Raw genomic sequence first — 16336 nt, forward strand, 5'->3', positions numbered from 1 at the left:
GTCTTACTTTATGGAGAAATCATGTTATTCAAGAATTCATAATAGTGATACAAATATCTCCAAAATATTTCTTAATAATCAGTGCTTAAGAAAATCTTAACAAAACTACTCAGGCTGAGTTGAAATCATTCTTATAGATGGCTTAAATTTCATTTATTCTAAAAGATACCTAACTAAACACGATAGGTTTAAGTGTATTGTAGTGTGAGGTAAATAGAAGTCCATAACATTTAATATAAGAGGAATGATAGAGGGTTAGGAGAATTTATTATTTTTAGTCAGTAGTTAGTCAACAATATTTAAAAGGGTGGACTAATTAAAAATATGTTGTTCGATTGCTAGACAAACTCTCGACTATCGGGGAGATTTTGGAGAAAAATCAAGTGAGACATCACATTTAACTCAAAACCTTAAGGTATTAAGTTAATGGGTCTCTCATCTTATAAACTCCTCACTCTTCCTTACTTTCTTTGATGTGGGACTAACTTCAATACTCCTCACACTTGCAACACTAACAATAAGTTAGTTTATTGGAATTTAATTTTGATGTACTCTAAAGTATTTTTATGCATGCTTTTAATTACGTAATGTCACGTCAGTAACAATAATTATTTTTTTACATTTATCTTGAATAAATAATCATCTAAAAAAACAGATATGATTAAAAGTACATCAAAATTAAACTTTAGTTATTGTTGGAAAAAAAATGAATAAAAGAAATTTTTTTATATATAATAAAACAATGATATATACAATACATGAAAATCAGCATCATGGGGGTGCTTACATTGTCAGTATTTCTGAAATTCAAAACTAGCTTAGCTCCAAATGTGAATCCAGCAAGGACATGCTTTCTTTGTGTTCTTTTTTCATCAATGTCATGACTTGCATGCTCACATTTTATGGGGCTTACTACCCTTAGACCTTAGTCTCGTGAACCAACAGGGTCCCAACCATACCCTTTTTGATGTTCATTTTGTCCATACCAACAACAAAGGAACAAATTTCCAAATAAATCATACACAAACTAGCAGCTTCCTCTGTATCTAACCTTTTATCCACCCTTTCCAAATTACTACCTTCTTTCCAAGCTGTATTTTGGTGGGAAAAACAAACTACATTTACTGCATTTTAGTTTGCAGTTGACTTGTTTTTGCATGATAGGCATAAATAATGTCATAGTCATCATAATTGCCTTTATTGTAGACAGCAAAGAATGAACAAAGAATAGAGATAAAGTAACAAAAGAAAGAGATAGATAAGAGCATACTTTAGTTGTTTATATATAGACTCTAACTACTTATAATTTGGAAGGCATCACAATATTCACCAGTTAGACTATACTCATAGATAAGAGTCCTTTTCTTGAGAGAACAAACATTAGAATTATGTCTTGGTTTCTTGTGATATTGTTACTTAGTCAAATATGTGGTTGTTGTCTTTCTGAGGCTGGCCATGACAAGAAACCTTCCTCAGCTGTTGTGGTTGGCACTGTTTATTGTGACACATGTTTTCAACAGGATTTCTCCATGGGTAGCCATTTCATTTCAGGTCCATCTCCAACTTCTTTACTTTAATTTTGTGTATTATTATTTAGGTTAGGGGTGGAGGACTTCAAAATTGATAATTGATTTTAATTATGATTTGTTTTTCAATAAACACCCAAATTGGCTGGAATTTCAGATTGGACACTTTGGTTTGTAACAAAGTTTTCTGTAGAAGTCCTCGAGTCGGATAGATTGGTCCCTTCATCATTTTAAAGTGGAGTAATTTGTCTTAAAGTGATATTTTTTGTAACCTGATTGGCTTAAAAATTGCCAAGGATTTTTTGTCCGACACGCATATTAAAAATTTGATTGAAAGCGACAACGGAACTAATTTGTCCGACAAGAGTAATTCGAGAATTTTTAGAGAATAAAAATTTGTTGGAGACCAAAATGTCCGATCTGAAATTTCTTGGAGACTAATTATGATATTTACTCTTGGTTTTTACTTACTAGAGGTAATTCTTGCCTTTAGACATTAGAATTTTGGGAAAAGCAAAATTTAAATCATTATACACCAAAACCAGTTCTAACAAAAGGTTGTGTTGTTTTCATCTTCCACAAAAAATGAAGTTATATTTGCTGTTCAAATCTTCTCTATTATAAAGCTAATGTTATATAATATATGATGTCTTATCTTCTTGTGTGCAGGTGCATCAGTTGCTGTAGAATGCAAAGATGGGATCACAGAACCAAAATTCAGGAAAGAAGTGAAGACAAATGATGCCGGAGAATTCAGAGTTGAACTACCTTTCTCAGTGAGCAAACATGTGAGAAGGATCAAAGGGTGCAGTGTGAAACTTGTAAGTAGCAGTGAGCCTTATTGTGCTGTGGCCTCAGCAGCAACTTCATCTTCGATACGCCTCAAATCAAGGAAGCAAGGATTACACATATTCTCTGCTGGTTTCTTCTCATTCAAGCCTCTTAAACTACCAAACCTATGCAACCAAAAACCAAGTCTTCAAAACACAAACAAAAACGTTCTTGGTTCTGTCAAAGAATTCTTTCTTCCTCCAAATATTGACCCTTCATTTCCATCTCCATCTCAAGATCCAAGCACACCTGGTTCTTTTCTTCCTATTCTTCCTCCCCTCCCTACACTACCTAAGCTTCCATCATTGCCACCCTTGCCGCCTCTTCCGGGAATATCAACACCAAGGCCAGATAAGACTAAAACTTCTAGAAACGTCGAGTCTTTATATCAGAAATTGGCTGCACCAGAAGACTTTATTTTACCTCCTAACCCACTTCTACCACCTCCTACTGATTCCAACCCATTTCAATCACCACCATTGATCCCCAACCCATTTCCTAACCCGTTGCAGCCACCGGCTTCCCCACGTTTCCCCAACCCATTTCAACCTCCACAATCACCATTCTTTTCACCGCCACCAGTGCCAGGTTTTACTACTCCATCACCCTTTCCTTTCTTTCCATTGCCCCCTTCACCTAGCATCCCTGGCGCACCACCTGCTTCATCTACAAAGGATGCATCTCCTTAATTGGACATATATATAGCAGCTCAGCTACTCATGCAATCATGCAAAATTTCTTTATAAATAACTCCTTCCACATGATCTCTCCTCATTTTAATTTCTATATGGACAATGGTTATATGAATAATATATATATATATTGACAAGTATTATTGGAAAAGATTAATGGATAGATCAATAAATTTATGAATATGGTAATGTCAGAGGTATAATATTGTAAATTATTATGATGTGTACAATATTGCACATTAACAGATATGCACGTTGGAGTGTTTGAGCTGCTTCTTTGGACTGAGTGTCTTATTTGAAGCAATGTTAATAAGAAGAAATCTCTGAAGTATGAGACAAATTAAGTTCTATTCCAGTTTAGAAGCTCAAAGTCTCAAACAGATATGGTTTTCAACATAAAATTTTGTGATATCTTCACAGAAAAATTGAACCAACTTGTGTCAAAATCAAAACAAACACAACTCCACTCCCGTTCTTTTCCTACCCCAAAACACTATCCTTAAATTGTTCCTAATAAAGCAAGTTAACCATGCTCCAATCTAAAGTCTTGCAAACAAGTAACATGTAACAAGTATTTTGTACTTGTATCTAAATTCATTCTTGCCTCACTTTATTCATACAAAAAATTTCCAACCTGTGAAAAAATAATTTAGATTAAACCGATTCATATAATCAAATTAGAATCAGCAACACGGTTGTTTCCTAAAAAGAAACGGTAGAGAGCACTAGGAAAGCAGAGAGACATATACAACTGAATTTTCTGCCAAAAATTTGAGAATCTATTGCCAAAAAGCATCTAAATAAATAAAAAATAAATATTACACTTGTTATTAAAATAAATGTGAACTTGTTGCATGCATTTTATTAAGATAAATATGACAGAAAAACAAATTACATTTTTTTCTTTGACAACCCTCTCAATATTCTTTTGTCATCCTATTTTACCAAGAATTTAAATTCTTCTATTACAGCAAATTCACAGGATCCACACTAAGCAGAACTCCCTAGTTACAAAACGCTCAATTTCCTTTCATGAATCAATAATGTACTTCAGTAGCAAATGGTAATCTTAGCATAATTTCTTCTTAACAACTCCGTAAAAGGAGGCATCTTCTTTGGTATCTTCCGTTTGTTCTTAGTTTTCAATGTTCATAGCCTTTGAGGTTCTAAAGGGTCTTCCTAGTTCAATTAAAATTGATTTAAAAAAAAATGAAAAAAAAAGAACTATTTGGATTCAAATTATTAAATTTTGTTGTGGTATATGTTGTATCACTATCGGTCTATTTAAATTTTGAATCAAATTCAATCTCATTATAATTTTGATTGAACTATTTAAAATTTTGAGTGTCATATTTAAAAATAAAAATGTTATCAATGTTTCTCCTTTTTGAATTCTGATACATTATAGAGAGAGAATAGATATGTATCAGTCTGGTGCTGTACTAGTTGATATATAAAGGAAAATAAACTATGACCAAAACAACAATTTATTTATGCCAACAATTCATCACAAGCTTATGAGAAATCTGAAATAAAATTTATCACTAGGATATCAAGTATTAACCTATTTACCACACCAGATTAGCTTATTCAAGGAAATAGCACCGCATACAACTTAAACTTTTTTTTTTCCTTCAATAAAAGAAAATATATTATAATAAAAAAGTATAAAACAGAACTACTTGGAACTTGGAAGTGACAATAAGGACTCAGTAAACATAACTAGAATTGGATCATTATCACAAGGATTTAATACACACCTTCCCCAGGCTTGGTTGTTGCTGAGTTTCATTAGCTCTCTGTTATTGCCTCTTCTGCATACAACTTCATCACCACTGTCAGCAAAACACAAAGGAATCACACCTCTATAAAGAGGAAGAACAATATTAAGTTTAGTCCATGATGATTCCACTTTATATTCTTTCATCACCCATATCTCTGGCGCTGTGTTATTCATTATCCACATTCCAAAGCATCCTCCACCTCCCATGAGGCTTAACTCACAATTCCTAGTATCTTGTGGGTAAGGTAAGGGAATCATTGATAGAGTTTTCGTCGCGATATCAAAGGCAACAATTACAAAACTATGCTCATCATCACTGCCAGTGTGAATCGCCAACCAATGAATAGCTTCATTGTATACCAATCCTAATTGACGATGAAGAGGAAAACAAGGGAAAAAGCGATCACCACCCTCAATTTCTTTCCATGAATTGGTTCTAAGAGAGAAAAACTTCCACCAGGGTTTCAGCATAGCCTTAATGGATCCAATGACTATTAAATAGTCATCAGTGGATTTTTCATATCCAACACCACCACAAAAGAAAGACGAACATGGAAAATCCAAATTCCAGAAATCGAGATCTGGATATGCCACTGCTGTATAAAAATCAGTTACCGGGTTCCAAAGAATCAGCATTGTGTCATTCTTCAACAGAATGAAGCCTCTGCATGAACCGATAATCCTAGTGCTTTCATGCTTACAAATTGCATGAAGATGAACCCTATAATCATGATGAATTGACGTTCCTGCTATTTTTACACGATAAGCGTTAGAATAATCACCGGATAAATCACGGGACAAATATAAGAGCTTATTGTTAATATTGTTGGTAAGATCGAAATGCGATTTTGCAAAGTGGGAATCAGATAACAGAGAGAGCCATTGCTTAGAGACGCATTTGAATCGAAAAAGGGACTTCACTGGTAACCTTAACAAAATTCCTCTTAACAATTCCGTTGGGAGATCCATAGGAGAAAGCTGCTGCTTCTTTTTAGTGTCCATTTATGGTTTGTTTCTGAAATGCAAATGAATATATACAGTCATACATATAGATAAAGAAGACCAATGAGCCCTTAAATAGACATCAAATCTGTTGTGGATTAAATCAACAAGGAGCTGAAGTTTAATTAGATTTTGTTTTAGACAATTCAAATTACCATTTTTTTATTTTAAAAAAATTAATTTTGATGCTTATAAATAGTTTTACAATTTTACCGCGCATTTCTCTAAGAAAAAGTACGAGGAGTCAATAAAATACTTGTACAATGTATATAATGGAAGTTTATGAAGTATTAGAGATATAATCATTATTGTTACTTTTTTTTATCTGAAGTTTTTGGGATGAGTGGTATGACATGGTATTAGAGCGCTAAATTCGAAAGGTCAAGAGTTCGATCATTCGTGAACTCTAAAATTAGTTTAATTTTTTGGGAAGATGTTATTCTATATAGTATGAGAAATGTTCATTTTGTAACTCAATAGCCCATTATACACATTGTACAAATAGCTTATTGTCTCTCTAACGAGATCCAATATGTATTAAAATTAAACTCTTTTAAAAATTGATATAATTTTATCATGGATATAGGTTATTTTTTTTTTGTGACAATGGATATTTGTTATCTATTAATTATCATCTATTTCTATAGATATAGATAATAGGTCATAATTCAAATTACAACCATTTAAATGATTTTGTATACAAATAGAAAATCCAATTTGGATGGTTGTGAAAAGGTTTAACAACAAAAATTGTATTTTATGGAATTGGTAACAACATTAATTTTCTTTTTTTATTAGTTTATATGTTATTTTTAACAACATTTTATAAATATTAAATATGTTATTTTTTCTGTTCTATTAACTTCATGGTTTATTTCGTAATAACGTAAATTTAAATTTTTTTATCTAAAAAATTAAATTAATTATTAATCTAATCTAAAACACTAAAATAAATTGAATAAAGTTGGACTAAATTGGAATCTTGCACCAAAACGGCAAAACAGGAGCTACATGTCTAAAACCAATACTTTTGCCATGGAAATGAACTGATCGTTCAACAACTAAGTTTTAGATTTTTAATATATAGAAATTAAACTTGTTTTTTATATGATGATTTCTTTTAATAATAAAAATAACTTTAATATTTTAACTTAATAAATTATATTAACATCATAAATTATATTAACTTTGATATTTAACTCTTTAATCTTAATTTTTAATTTAAATATATTAATTAAACATCACCTAATTACCAAATAGTCATGCGACTCATCATATAGTGATAGGGTGGAAGAAAAAGTAACACACATGCAATTTTACTAATGAGGCAACACATTTTTATTGACGAAGTCAATGTAACCAACGGAGCGTAGAATTTATGTGTACATTTGATTTTAGTTTAATTTTGTCCATCCTGTGATATTTTATGTGTATATTTGTCTATTCTTTTAAAGTATTATTTTAATTTTTAATATTTTGATTAAATTTTATTTTGTTTTTAAGGTTTTAAATATTTTATTTTTTCGATTGTTGTATTTTATTTCATTCCTATTTTAGTCTTCTAGTTAAAATTATTTTTTTAAAAAATACTTTTTATTTATCATAATTCTTTTTAGATAATAAAAAAAATCGTAATTATAATGGTCATGAAAATGATTATAATGATTTAAGAGTTAACTAATAAAATAATAAGAGGAAAAGAGAAAAATAATAATAAAGAGAAAAAGTATTTTTTTAAAAAGAAATAAAATTTTGATTAGAAGATTAAGAATTTTTTTGGATGTTATTAAGTTGTTAGAATTTTTTTTAATGTGGTTAACAAAATTTTAATAATAAAAATAAAATATTAAAAAAATAAAAAATTATTTTTTTAGAAGCTAAAATTTCGATTTACTTAGAAGATTTTTTACTTTAAAACAAGATTTTTTAATATAATAAATAAATAAAAAATACTTCTATGTTATTGTATTAAATATAATTTTTAGATAAACATTTTTATATAAAACAATTAATTATAAAATTATTTTATTTTCTAAAAAATTCTTTAAAAAAACCACTTAACAAAAATTCCGTAAAAATTCTCTAAACAAATCTTAAACTATTTAAATGTAATAAAATATTTTAAATATTAAGAGCAAAATTAAAACTTAATTTTTTAAAAAATTTACGACTAAAACAGTGCTTTAGTCAAGGTAAGAATGTTGTTTGGACATTTTTTTATTTCTAATTTCTAATTAATATAAACCAAGAGTTATATATAAAATTTATCGATATTTCAAAAAATATCTAAACTCTTTCTCAGTTTCAGTTTCACTCACAAACCGCAGCTGCTTTCCCTCCATCTACCGCCTTCGCCGTGCTCCGGTCGCCGCCGCCGTTGGTAGCCTCTAGCGTCTCGCTTGTGACCCTCACCTTTCTTTCATTGCTTCCTCAAACTACACACTTTCACTTGTTTGGTAACGATTTTTTTTTTTGGCATCTTCAGTTTCACTATGTGATTTCATTTTCCAGTTTTGGAGCTTCTGCTTCACTATATAATCTTCTTTTTTAGAGTTGTTTGTTTTACTCTATTGTTCTGTGTAATTTGAGTTATGGCTAATGAACACTTTGTGTTTTGGATTATGATTTATCGTTTAGTGTTTAGTAATTACTAGTATTACTTCTCAGTTTGTTATGAAATTTGTTAATTCAGCACTTAATTTTGAGTTGGATTTGGTAGTATGAACTATGAAGCTGAGAGATTAGAACCCACTCATAAGGCAGTAACCAAAGCTTGAAGCTATTAATCGTTGGAATCTGAAATCTGCAACGAGAAGCATGCAAGTGATGAAACTCAGTAGCCTCAGCTCATGTAACCGTAGTTTGTAGTTTCTTGTGTCCTTGCTCTTTAATTTTAATACCTATCTTAGGGAAAATTTATCAATTTTAGTATTAACATTTGTTGAGTAAAAGTATGGGATGAGTGGTTATGGAAATGAAAATGGATGATGCAGTAAACCCTTTTCATTTCCTCGGTTAAAAGTTTTGGTAGAGCTTACTAGGTGTTTTTAAAATTTGTGATTTTCCTTGTTGGATTTCTAGTTGATGTAAAAGTTAATCGTTTAACATTTGAGTTGTTTTTTGTTTTTCTTGTTAATTTGACTAGCAGATATCCTATAGCATTGGATGCTTGCATAACTATACAACCACAGGACTTCATCTACTTCTCCAGCAAGATTGCAGAAGCATTGAAGAACCTGTTCTCTCAAAATATTGTCTGATGTGGGTTCTTCAGAGTTCCCAAATTGGTAGGCAAACTACATTTCAAAGTCACCTCTGCTACCCTGCCCTTGCCTCTTCAAGGCTGCCAGTGTCTTTTGTTGCACTGAACCATTCGGCCAACCCTGAAAAAGACATCAAGAGCAGCAACAACCAGTTGATACAATCTTTATGCAGAGGGGGAAACCTTAAGCAAGCTATTCAGGTACTGTCTAGTGAGCTCAATCCAACTCAGCAGACATATGAGCTCTTAATCTATTCTTGTGCACAGCAGAGCTCACTCTCCAATGGTCTTGAGGTTCATCGCCATCTTGCTAATAGTGTTTTCAGCCAAGACCCATTTTTAGCCACTAAACTTATCAATATGTACAATGAGTTAGGGTATGTTGATCATGCTCGCAAGGTATTCAATGAAACCCAGGAAAAAACCATATATGTCTGGAATGCACTCTTCCGGGCACTTGCAATGGTGGGTTGTGGCGAGGAGCTGTTAGATTTATATGGTCAAATGAACTGGATGGGGATGGCCTCAGATAGGTTCACATATACGTATGTCCTTAAGGCTTGTGTTGTTTCGGATTTGACAATATGTCCTCTCCAAAAGGGTAAAGAGATTCATGCTCATATCCTGCGACATGGTTTTGACACAAATATTCATGTTATGACAACACTGTTGGATGTATATGCTAAATTTGGCTGTGTATCATATGCGAGTTTTGTGTTCGGTGCAATGCCTGTTAAGAACTTCGTCTCGTGGAGTGCAATGATTGCATGTTATGCGAAGAATGAAATGCCCATGAAAGCGTTGGAGCTGTTTCAGCAAATGATGCTTGAGGCAAGCGATTCAGTTCCCAATTCAGTTACAATGGTTAGTGTGCTTCAAGCATGTTCAGGTGTTTCTGCATTGCAATTAGGAAAGTTGATTCATGCATATATACTTAGAAGAGGTCTTGATTCTATACTCCCAGTTCTTAGTGCCCTTATAACAATGTATGGAAGATGTGGTGAGATTGCATTGGGACAACGAGTGTTTGATAATATGAAGAAGCGTGATGTTGTTTCGTGGAACTCTTTGATTTCTATTTATGGTATTCATGGTTTTGGAAAGAAAGCAATCCAAATTTTTGAAAATATGATCCACCAAGGAGTTACACCAAGTTACATATCGTTTATTACTGTTTTGGGTGCTTGCAGTCATGCTGGCCTTGTTGAGGAAGGAAAGATGTTGTTTGAATCTATGCATAGAAAGTACAGGATACATCCAGGCATGGAGCATTATGCTTGTATGGTGGATCTTCTTGGTCGAGCTAACAGGTTAGATGAAGCCATTAAAGTAATAGAAGATATGCGATTAGAGCCTGGACCCACGGTCTGGGGGTCGCTTCTTGGAGCTTGTAGGATTCATTGTAATGTCGAACTTGCAGAGAGAGCAAGCTCTAAGCTTTTTGAGTTGGAGCCTACTAACGCTGGCAATTATGTGCTTTTAGCAGACGTCTATGCAGGAGCTCAGATGTGGAATGAAGTAAAGAATGTGAGGAAGCTATTGGAAACTCGCAGCCTGCAAAAGATTCCTGGTTGCAGTTGGACTGAAGTCAAAAGAAAAATATATTCATTTAACTCTGTTGACGAGTGTAATCCGCAAATAGAAGAGCTCCGAGCTTTTCTAATTAAGTTGTCAACCGAGATGAAGGAGAGGGGTTATGTCCCACAAACAGATGTAGTTCTTTATGACCTTGATGAAGAAGAGAAGGAAAGAATTCTATTGGGACACAGTGAAAAGCTTGCTGTGGCTTTTGGGCTCATTAACACTGCAAAAGGCGAAACCATAAGGATCACAAAAAACCTGAGATTATGTGAAGACTGTCATGCTGTTACAAAGTTCATTTCCAAGTTTGCTAATAGAGAGATTCTTGTTAGAGATGTGAACCGCTTCCACCATTTTAGAGATGGAGTTTGTTCCTGTGCTGACTATTGGTAGTAGTTCATTTGAGGAACACTGATGTTAAAATTGCTCAAGTTAACTATAGCAAGAGAGGTTAAAATGATGCTATGGTTTCAAACACAGTAAATGACTCTTCTGTTTGTCTAATCAAAACTGAACACTTCTATAGATAGTGACCGGATTTCTTTTTATCTTATATCAAATTACTAATTACTAATTGCATACAAAGCTTACAAGTTTCATAGTTGTGATTGTAGAAGAAGAAAGGTACATTATTGCCTTAGGTTATAGAATTGTGTTTTAATGGATTCATTTACGCCATTGAGATGCTTTGGTGTTTTAATGGCCTCGTCATATATAAACGTTTTCATGTGCTTCATATTTTTTTCCTCCTAGAATATATCCACTTTTATTGGATAGATGTTGAGAGCTGAAAAATAGACATTTGCCCTTCATTGTCAAGAATGAAGACATGGGTTAACAATTAGTGATTAGTCTGTGCCTAGTAGTATAATCTTTTGTAAAGAAAAAACATGCTTAGAAAATGAGACATAGAGCACCAAGTTTAAATTATTTAATACAAGATATAATTCTCAAATAATATAAATATAAGATTAATAATTTAACTATGAATTTAGCATAAAATCGTGCAATTTCTTTCGTGCTAAAAACAAAACAACAATGTTATTTTAGAAAAAAAAAAAAAACAATGCTAGGGCCAGCAACTTTTGTAATTGGTAGCCAGCAAATAGCCATCAATGATGATTTAATGGTGTGAGATTGGTGTGAGATTTCATCCAATGACTCACATTTCTCTGCTGGTTATATGCTGGCCAAAATTCAACAAAACTGCTGGCCTTCTAGACTTTTCCCAAAAAAAAAAAACAAAAATAAAACCACATTATTTGCACACCAGAAGAAGTTGATATTTGCCTTGAACATTAATCCTTTACTATCAATTCAGGTTATAATTTTCGTTTATTTCTCGTTACTTTCTCCTCTTAATATATAAAAATAGATGGATAAATTTATCCACATTATTTTTAAGATATATTTCTCCTTCTACTAATATTACGTTAATAATATTGCTTATTTGACAAAATTTTAGAATTAATCATTTAATTTTTACCAAATCAAATTATTATTTCTAAATCAGCAAAAAAAATAAAATATACAAAAAAAAAACAAAAAAGCACTAATAATTAAAAATTAATAGTGTCTAACAAAATTTATAACCTACAAAGACATTCCGTTCATATTCCTATATTTATTATATCTTACCATTATAAACAATACAATAAATTTATAACTCAATAATTAATTTCTATAAATAACTCATTAAATATAATAAACAGCCATATTATAAATGGGCTGATTTTTTTTTATATGAAAAAAATATTAGTGTTAAATTAATTAAATAAAATATCTTTTAAATTTAACTTTAGTTTACACATATTTAATTTAATTCTATAAAACATAACAATTTTTAATATTTATTATATATTATAATTAATTTACCGTTCCGCGCATCGCGCGCGAGTCTCATTCTAGTATCAAAAAGTTGTAGACAACTATTTTAAAATATTTTAACACAAAAAAAAATAATTATATTAAGTGTACATTAAAATTAATAAATATACAATATATATTAAAAATAGGTTAAACAATATAAATATTTATATACAAATACATAATAACTTAATAAGTGATTTCAGTAACTAATTTTGATGTACATTTTTTAAAACCGAAAAGTCCTCAAACCCCAAACAGAGAAAGTCCTTACCCCATAGTCCATATATAAGCTTATAAACAAAACAAACAGAAAGTGGAGGGAAAAAACAGATTGAAACAAATTTTTTCTGGAAGGCAAAGCAAAGCGTAAATGAAATTATGAAAATATGAAAGTGATAGATTTTTCACATGATCATCAAATCGCAATTCTTTTATACAAGATTATCACGCATAACAGCATCATGCTGCTGCTACTTCTCCGTTTGTTCCTCCCAACAACCATGCCTTGGCGCCTTCGATTCACATTCCTTCGCCAGCACCCTCCAACGAACCATCCAAGACGGCGACGCCGATGCCGGCAAGCGCCTCCACTGCCACGCTCTCAAGCGAGGCGCGTGTTTGGACTTATTCGCTCAGAACATTCTACTAAACGCTTATGTGCAATCTGATTCACTGGACGATGCTTTGAAACTGTTCGATGAAATGCCGCTTAGAAACACCATCTCTTATATCACCTTGGCACAGGGCTTCTCCCGCTCCCAGCAGTTCCACCATGCTCTTCACTTGATTCGCAGGTAAAGTTTGAATCTTTCAGGGGATCTTTTGCTTCTCTTGATTGTTCTCTTATCTGTATGCTTTTTTTTTTTGTTCCAGCACAGGTTGTTTAGAGAAGGACATGAGCTAAACCAGTTTGTTTTTACTACTATTCTTAAGTTGCTTGTGAGCATGGATTGGACTCCTATGTGCTGCAGTGTCCATGCGTGTGTTTATAAGCTTGGACATCACACTGATGCGTTTGTTGGGACCGCCCTTATTGATGCCTACTCTGTTTGTGGAAATGTTGAGGTTGCTCGTCAAGTTTTTGATGGCATTTGTTGTAAGGACATGGTATCGTGGACTGGGATGATCTCTTGCTATGCTGAGAATCACTTCTACGAGGATTCGTTGCAGCTTTTTGGTCAGATGAGGAGTATGGGGTACAACCCAAACAATTTCACCATTTCAGGTGCTCTCAAGTCCTGTCTTGGTCTGGAAGCTTATGATGTGGGGAAAAGTGTTCATGGAAGTGCTTTAAAAACTTGCTATGATCGGGATATTTATGTTGGTACTGCATTGCTTGAATTGTATGCTAAGTCAGGAGAGATTGTTGAAGCACAGCGATTTTTTGAAGAAATGCCAAAAAATGATCTTATTCCATGGAGTCTGATGATAGCGCGGTATGCTCAGAGCGACAAAAGTTGGGAAGCTTTGGAGTTATTTCGTCGTATGAGGCAAGCATCTATTGTCCCTAACAATTTTACATTCGCCAGTGTGCTCCAAGCTTGTGCCTCTTTGGTCCTGCTCAATATGGGAAAGCAAATCCATTCGCATGTACTGAAAGTCGGTCTTCTCTTGAACGTGTTTGTGTCAAATTCCCTCATGGATGTTTATGCCAAGTGTGGTCAAATTGAGAACTCGATAAAGTTATTTGTGGAATCGCCAGAGCACAATGATGTTACATGGAACACCATAATTGTTGGTTATGTTCAATCCGGGGAGGCAAAGAAAGCAATGAATATATTTATACGCATGCTTGAATATGATGTGCAGCCAACTGAAGTGACATACTCAAGTGTTCTCCGTGCCTGTGCTAGTTTAGCAGCACTAGAGCCAGGGCTACAGGTTCACTCCTTAATTATCAAAACCACATATAACAAGGATACTGTAGTTGCAAATTCTTTGATAGATATGTATGCAAAATGCGGAAGAATTACTGATGCTCGAGTGATATTTGATAAGATGAATAAACAAGATGAAGTGTCATGGAATGCTATGATCTGTGGATATTCCACGCATGGCTTGGGTGTGGAGGCTCTAAATTTATTTGACATGATGCAGCAGTCCAATTCAAAACCTAATAAATTAACCTTTGTTGGTGTTCTCTCTGCATGTAGCAATGCAGGATTGTTAGAAAGAGGCCAAGCTCTCTTTAAGTCCATGTTAAAGGACTACGGCATTGAGCCGTGTATAGAACATTATACTTGCATGGTTTGGCTTCTTGGAAGATTAGGCCAATTTGATGAAGCAGCGAAGCTCATCGGAGAAATTCCGTATGATCCTAGTGTTATGGTGTGGCGTGCGCTGCTCGGTGCATGTGTTATTCATAAGAATATTGATCTCGGAAGTGTCTGTGCCCAGCGCGTACTTGAGATGGAGCCCGATGATGATGCCACCCATGTGCTGCTGTCAAACATGTATGCCACTGCAAAGAGATGGGACAAAGTTGCTTCGGTTAGAAAATGTATGCAAAAGAGAAGAGTGAAGAAGGAACCAGGCTTAAGCTGGGTTGAGAACCAAGGTGTGGTACATTATTTTACTGTGGGGGATACTTCTCATCCAGAGAATAAAGTAATATATGAAATGCTTGAATGGTTAAAGAAGAAAACCAGGGAAGCAGGATATATTCCTGATTGCAATGCTGTTTTGCTTGATGTGGAGGATGCCGAAAAGGAACGTCTATTGTGGGTGCATAGCGAAAGACTAGCACTGGCGTATGGTCTGCTTCGAATTCCACCGGCGAGTTCTGTACGTATCATTAAGAATCTCCGGATATGCACAGATTGTCATACTGTCATAAAGGTCATATCAAAATTTGTGCAGAGAGAAATTGTTGTTAGAGATATAAACCGGTTTCATCATTTTCGGAATGGGATTTGCTCATGTGGTGATTACTGGTAATTGTTGAAGTAACATAGGTAACTAGGTATTGCTTCTTTTGGTAACTGTATTATTGTGAATCATCTCCCAGAATAGTTAGGTAATTACACTTTCTCTTACATGTATTTGCCTATTTTCATCTCGATTTGAAAAGTATACACTTCAATTCTTCAAATATGATTTCTTATAATGATTGTTGTAGAAGAAAACAAGACTAATAAGTACAGATTTGGACTTTGGAACAAAAAGTTATAATAGTCTTGTAACATTTAACGACTATAACTAGCTCTTCAAAAGAGTAATAAATTTGAGTTTATACTTTTTTGCTCTCATTGAACATTTTTTTAACCTACACCTTTAATTTGGCACAGTTTTTATCAGTTTCAGATCATATTGAATTTTTTTACTTAAACAATAATAAGCTTGGATGTTTCACAAAAAGAGAAAAAAAAATTGTTAAGAATAGGTTTAGATTTTGTTTTTTATTTTTATTTTTTAAAAATAATTTTTATTTTCAATTTTTTACATTTAAATTTTTTTAAAAAATACCTTATTTCTAAATGTTGAAAATAATAAAATATATTTAGATAATCTATTTTTAAAATATATTTAAAATTTAAGATTCAACAAGTATATTTTATTTACCTTTATCTTTTCATAGACCAATGTCTTATATATATTTAATTTTACCAGTTCACAATTTCAATCAATCAACAATCAATTAAATTTCTTTTCCTTTTTTATTCATTCACAATTTTATTATTCTTTTCTTTCCTCCATTCTTTCAACCCTAATTTGTAATTTCCTCCTCCTCCCGTCCTTGCTCTCCAAACCCTATCTAAACCCAATTTCTGAATCAATAGATTGATCGAAT

General features: G+C 32.9%; 4 protein-coding genes across 6 annotated transcripts; 3 read left to right on the forward strand and 1 right to left on the reverse strand.

Moving 5' to 3' along the window:
- The first annotated feature begins 784 nt into the window (after nucleotides 1-784).
- LOC107486567 (proline-rich receptor-like protein kinase PERK9) lies at nucleotides 785-3186 on the forward strand. The gene is made up of 2 exons (XM_016107120.3): nucleotides 785-1551; nucleotides 2196-3186. Exons 1-2 carry the CDS (start codon nucleotides 1389-1391, stop codon nucleotides 3044-3046), a joined length of 1014 nt encoding a protein of 337 aa, XP_015962606.1. The 5' UTR covers nucleotides 785-1388; the 3' UTR covers nucleotides 3047-3186.
- Nucleotides 3187-4411: 1225 nt separating this feature from the next.
- On the reverse strand, nucleotides 4412-5934 carry LOC107486364 (F-box/kelch-repeat protein At3g23880-like). Its single transcript, XM_016106899.3, has one exon. The coding sequence runs from the start codon at nucleotides 5832-5834 to the stop codon at nucleotides 4728-4730; it is 1107 nt and encodes a 368-aa protein (XP_015962385.3). The 5' UTR covers nucleotides 5835-5934; the 3' UTR covers nucleotides 4412-4727.
- A 2196-nt stretch (nucleotides 5935-8130) lies between these two features.
- On the forward strand, nucleotides 8131-11340 carry LOC107486566 (pentatricopeptide repeat-containing protein At3g46790, chloroplastic). 2 transcript variants are annotated; one of them, XM_016107117.3, is made up of 2 exons: nucleotides 8131-8290; nucleotides 8983-11339. In XM_016107117.3, the coding sequence occupies exon 2, from the start codon at nucleotides 9094-9096 to the stop codon at nucleotides 11068-11070; it is 1977 nt and encodes a 658-aa protein (XP_015962603.1). In that variant the 5' UTR covers nucleotides 8131-8290; nucleotides 8983-9093; the 3' UTR covers nucleotides 11071-11339. The 2 variants fall into 2 exon arrangements, with proteins under 2 accessions (XP_015962603.1, XP_052115961.1); XM_052260001.1 differs by lacking the exon at nucleotides 8131-8290 and adding an exon at nucleotides 8534-8685 and having other exon boundaries at nucleotides 8983-11340.
- A 1531-nt stretch (nucleotides 11341-12871) lies between these two features.
- LOC107486565 (putative pentatricopeptide repeat-containing protein At5g13230, mitochondrial) lies at nucleotides 12872-15637 on the forward strand. Of its 2 annotated transcripts, none has more exons than XM_016107116.3 (2): nucleotides 12872-13340; nucleotides 13425-15637. In XM_016107116.3, the coding sequence occupies exons 1-2, from the start codon at nucleotides 12955-12957 to the stop codon at nucleotides 15481-15483; spliced, it is 2445 nt and encodes an 814-aa protein (XP_015962602.1). In that variant the 5' UTR covers nucleotides 12872-12954; the 3' UTR covers nucleotides 15484-15637. The 2 variants fall into 2 exon arrangements, with proteins under 2 accessions (XP_015962602.1, XP_020996855.1); XM_021141196.2 differs by having other exon boundaries at nucleotides 13246-13340; nucleotides 13420-15637.
- The last annotated feature ends 699 nt before the right edge of the window (nucleotides 15638-16336 follow it).

This window comes from Arachis duranensis, chromosome 4 (assembly GCF_000817695.3).
Source record: "Arachis duranensis cultivar V14167 chromosome 4, aradu.V14167.gnm2.J7QH, whole genome shotgun sequence".
In the NCBI taxonomy this organism is placed as follows: Eukaryota; Viridiplantae; Streptophyta; class Magnoliopsida; order Fabales; family Fabaceae; genus Arachis; species Arachis duranensis.

What these genes read in the sequence shown, in the direction of transcription:
- LOC107486567 (XM_016107120.3), top strand. Translation starts at nt 1,389, where the DNA reads ATGTCTTGGTTTCTTGTGATATTGTTACTTAGTCAAATATGTGGTTGT. An exon ending in GGGTAGCCATTTCATTTCAG is followed by an intron (nt 1,552 to 2,195) that starts GTCCATCTCCAA and finishes TCTTGTGTGCAG; the next exon opens with GTGCATCAGTTGCTGTAGAA.
- LOC107486364 (XM_016106899.3), bottom strand. Translation starts at nt 5,834, where the DNA reads ATGGACACTAAAAAGAAGCAGCAGCTTTCTCCTATGGATCTCCCAACG.
- LOC107486566 (XM_016107117.3), top strand. Translation starts at nt 9,094, where the DNA reads ATGTGGGTTCTTCAGAGTTCCCAAATTGGTAGGCAAACTACATTTCAA.
- LOC107486565 (XM_016107116.3), top strand. Translation starts at nt 12,955, where the DNA reads ATGATCATCAAATCGCAATTCTTTTATACAAGATTATCACGCATAACA. An exon ending in GCTCTTCACTTGATTCGCAG is followed by an intron (nt 13,341 to 13,424) that starts GTAAAGTTTGAA and finishes GTTCCAGCACAG; the next exon opens with GTTGTTTAGAGAAGGACATG.